This window comes from Poecile atricapillus, chromosome Z (genome assembly GCF_030490865.1).
Source record: "Poecile atricapillus isolate bPoeAtr1 chromosome Z, bPoeAtr1.hap1, whole genome shotgun sequence".
NCBI classification, from domain to species: domain Eukaryota; kingdom Metazoa; phylum Chordata; class Aves; order Passeriformes; family Paridae; genus Poecile; species Poecile atricapillus.
In genome coordinates, this window is record NC_081289.1 from 145,806,897 (window position 1) to 145,810,592 (window position 3,696).

General features: G+C 71.2%; 1 protein-coding gene across 1 annotated transcript in view; it reads left to right on the forward strand.

Moving 5' to 3' along the window:
* Positions 1-1,414: 1,414 nt before the first annotated feature.
* The window catches only part of SKOR2 (SKI family transcriptional corepressor 2), a 23,722-nt gene continuing 21,440 nt past the window's right edge, over positions 1,415-3,696 (forward strand). Inside the window, 3 exon segments of the mRNA XM_058825934.1 lie at positions 1,415-2,206; positions 2,245-2,330; positions 2,332-3,628. Of these exon segments, the coding sequence (XP_058681917.1) occupies positions 1,415-2,206; positions 2,245-2,330; positions 2,332-3,628 (2,175 nt within the window).

Genomic DNA, 3,696 nt, shown 5'->3' on the forward strand with positions numbered 1-3,696 from the left:
AGCTAAAAAAAGCAAGCAGAACATATTTGAGCCGTATTGGTGTTTGTGGGAGCGAGAATGTGGGTCCAGGTGCTTGTGAAAGTGGTTCTAGTGAATGACTCCGGTGTATTTGGGAATGGCACTGAGGACACGGGAGATGTCCGTGCTCCTGAGGACACGGTTGTGGCGAGTAATCAACTTTTTCTCCCTTTCTCCTCCCCTACCCTGTAATTTCTCCCGATCCCTTAAAAAAATACCGTTCCTGAAAAGACGCGGGGTACATAAGGAGAATATTCAGTTTCTTGGAAGCGATTTGTCTCAGACCGTGAAGGGGCGGAGGGAGGAGGGAAAGGCGAAAAAAGGCAAAAAAAAAATAATTTAAAAATAATAAAAAAAATATATATAATAAAAAAGAAAAAGCCAGAGCGCATTCCACCTTCCACCGCTCCGGCCTCTTGCCGGGAAACCGTGCGCGGAGCGGGGCAGCGCTCGGGGGGCGGCGGCGGGAGGCCGGGCCCCGACGGGGCGCCCGCATCCCCTCCCGGTGCGGGGAGGGAGAGAGGGAGGATGAGAGGGATGGGGGAGCCGCCCCCATCCCCGCTCACCACCCACCGTCCAGGGGGGGCCGTGCGGCGGCTCCGGCCCCCCGGGCCCCCCCGGGCCGCTGACGTCAGCGCGCCCGCGGGGGCCGCCGCAGCGGGGGCGGGGGGCTCTGTCCGGCCGCGCGGCTCCGCGGCGGCGGGAGCGGGGATGCGCTTCCCTCCCTCCCGGCGGCTGCTGGAGGACGAGGAGGAGGAGGAGGAGGAGGAGGAGGAGGAAGGTCCGGCGGCGGCAGGGCTGGAGAGCGGCCGCGGAGGTAACGGGCGGGGAGGGAGGATGCCCGGGCAGCGGCGGGGAGCACCGAAACTTTGGGGTTTTTTTTCGTTCCTCTCTGCCGTGCTTTCCCCATCCCGGGGCGTGAGGAGAAGGGACCCCACCTCGGTCGCCGTGTGCCCGCGGAGGCTCCGCAGGGAGTCCTCCCGGGTGGCGGCGGGTTTCCAGGACGGGGAGACGGACACGCGTCTCTGCTGCGTGTTTGGGGTGGAAGCGCCCGTGGGTCGGGGATTCTTCCAAGCGTGGACGGTTCGCCCGTGTACCGTCATGTCCACACCCGCGGTGGGATGCGCGCGTCGGAGAGCCGGGATGCGCGGGGGCGGACAGCTCCGGGGACACCCCCGGCGGGGACGGAGGAGATCTGGGGGAGTCGGGTTCGTTGAGCAAACCTCCCCACGGGTAGCGCCTCCCCACGCCGGCAGACCGGAGGAGCGGGGGCAGGACGGGGCAGTGCGAGCGGCGGGGAGCCCCCATCCCTGGGAGCGCTCGGCTGACGGCGCTGTGTCTCTGTCCCACTCCCCTCCCGCAGCTAGAGCAGAGCAGCCCCCCCGGCGCTGAGACGATGGCGACCAGCCCGCTGCCCGGCCCCACCGATATCTTGCTGCCGTCGCCGTCCAGCGCGTACCCGCCGGACCCCATGAACCAGCCGAGGGCCGGCCACGCCGCCATGAAGCCCAACCAGGTGGGGCAGGTGATCCTCTACGGCATCCCCATCGTCTCCCTGGTCATCGACGGGCAGGAGCGGCTGTGCCTGGCGCAGATCTCCAACACCCTCCTCAAAAACTTCAGCTACAACGAGATCCACAACCGGCGGGTGGCCCTGGGCATCACCTGCGTGCAGTGCACGCCGGTGCAGCTGGAGATCCTGCGGAGGGCCGGGGCCATGCCCATCTCCTCCCGCCGCTGCGGCATGATCACCAAGAGGGAGGCGGAGCGGCTCTGCAAGTCCTTCTTGGGGGAGAACCGGCCCCCCAAATTGCCGGATAACTTCGCCTTCGACGTATCCCACGAGTGCGCCTGGGGATGCCGCGGGAGCTTCATCCCGGCCCGCTACAACAGCTCCCGGGCCAAGTGCATCAAGTGCAGCTACTGCAGCATGTACTTCTCGCCCAACAAGTTCATCTTCCACTCCCACCGCACCCCCGACGCCAAGTACACCCAGCCCGACGCCGCCAACTTCAACTCCTGGCGCCGCCACCTGAAGCTGACCGACAAGAGCCCCCAGGATGAGCTGGTCTTCGCCTGGGAGGATGTCAAGGCCATGTTCAACGGCGGTAGCCGCAAGCGCGCCCTGCCGCCCGCCCCGCCGGCCCCCGCCGCCGCCGCCCCCGCCGCCTGCCATCCGCTGGGCTCGGTGAAGGCGGCGGCGGTGGTGGGCGGCGGACTGCTGAGCCCGCACCTCCTGGCCGCCCCGCCCGACCTGCACCAGAAGCGGCCGCGCTTCGAGGAGGACGAGGAGCTGCAGGAGGCGGTGGCGGCGGCGCACGGCGGCAAAAGCCCGCGGAGCTACCCCGTCATCCCGGTGCCCAGCAAGGGCTCCTTCGGCGGCATGCTCCAGAAGTTCCCCGGCTGCGGCGGGCTCTTCCCGCACCCCTACGGCTTCCCCGCCGCCGCCTTCGGGCTCTGCCACAAGAAGGAGGAGGGCGGCGGCGGCGACGCCCTCGCCGGGGCGGCCGCGCACAAGGCCGGCGGGGCGGCGGCGGCGGGCGGCGGGCTCTCGGGGCTCTTCTGGCCGGGCAGGAAGGACGCCGCCTTCTACCCGCCCTTCTGCATGTTTTGGCCGCCGCGCACCCCGGGCGGGCTGCCGGTACCCACCTACCTGCAGCCGCCTCCGCAGCCCCCCGGCGCCCTGGGATGCTCGCTGGGAGGGGACGGGGCGGGCCTGCTGCGCCAGGCTTTCCTGGACCTGTCGGAGCCCGGCGGCGAGGCGGGGCCGGCGGGGCTGGGGACGGGGCCGGCGGGGCTGGGGACGCCGCCCGCCGCCGCGCCCCCGTCCGCGCCCGCCGCCGCCGCCGCCGCCGCCGCCGCCGCCCGGGACCCGCTGTTCGAGTCGCCCCCCGGTGGCAGCGCCGAGCCCGCCTCGCCCGCCGCTTCCGACGGGGGCAGCGGCGGCGGGGGCGGGCGGGTCCCCCCGCACCACCCGCACCTGCTGGAGGCGGCGGGCGGGCGCAAGGCGGGCGGAGGGTACCACCACTCCAGCGCCTTCCGCCCGGTGGGCGGCAAGGAGGACTCGGAGAGCCTGGCCAAGCTGCACGGCGGCGGCGGCGGCCCCCCGCGCTCCGCCTCGCCGCTGCAGCTGCTGCTGCCGCCGCCGCCACCGCCGGCCCCCGAGGATGCGGGGTGCGAGAGGCACCCGCATCCTCCGCACGCCGCGCACCGCCTCCTCTCCCCCGGAGGCACTAGCTGCAGCTTCGCCAGTGAAGAGAGCAGCGAGGAGGAGGAGGACGAGGAGGAGGAAGACGAGCCCGAGGTGGACGTCGAGGGGCACAAGCCCCCCGAGGAGGAGGAAGAGGAAGAGGAGGAGGAGGGCGAGGAAGAGCCCCGCGGCGGAGACCCCTTGGCGGCCGGCGGCCGCTTTCCACCCGCCCGGGGGCTGCCGGAGAAGGGCGGCCGGGAGCGCCCCGCCGCCGGCCCCTTCCCCCGTCCGCCCGTCGAGGAGAAGCCGGGGGATGGTCAAGCCCCACCGCAGCCGCCTGCCGGGGCCCCGCGGGCGGGCAGCGGCGGCAGCAGCCCAGCACATCACCCAACACCGGAGGAGCAGCCCCTCTACAAGGATGTAAATGCTCTGGCAGGCCCCTTCCCCTGTCTGTGGCCACTGACACCCCCACCCCGGGGCGGGAGGGG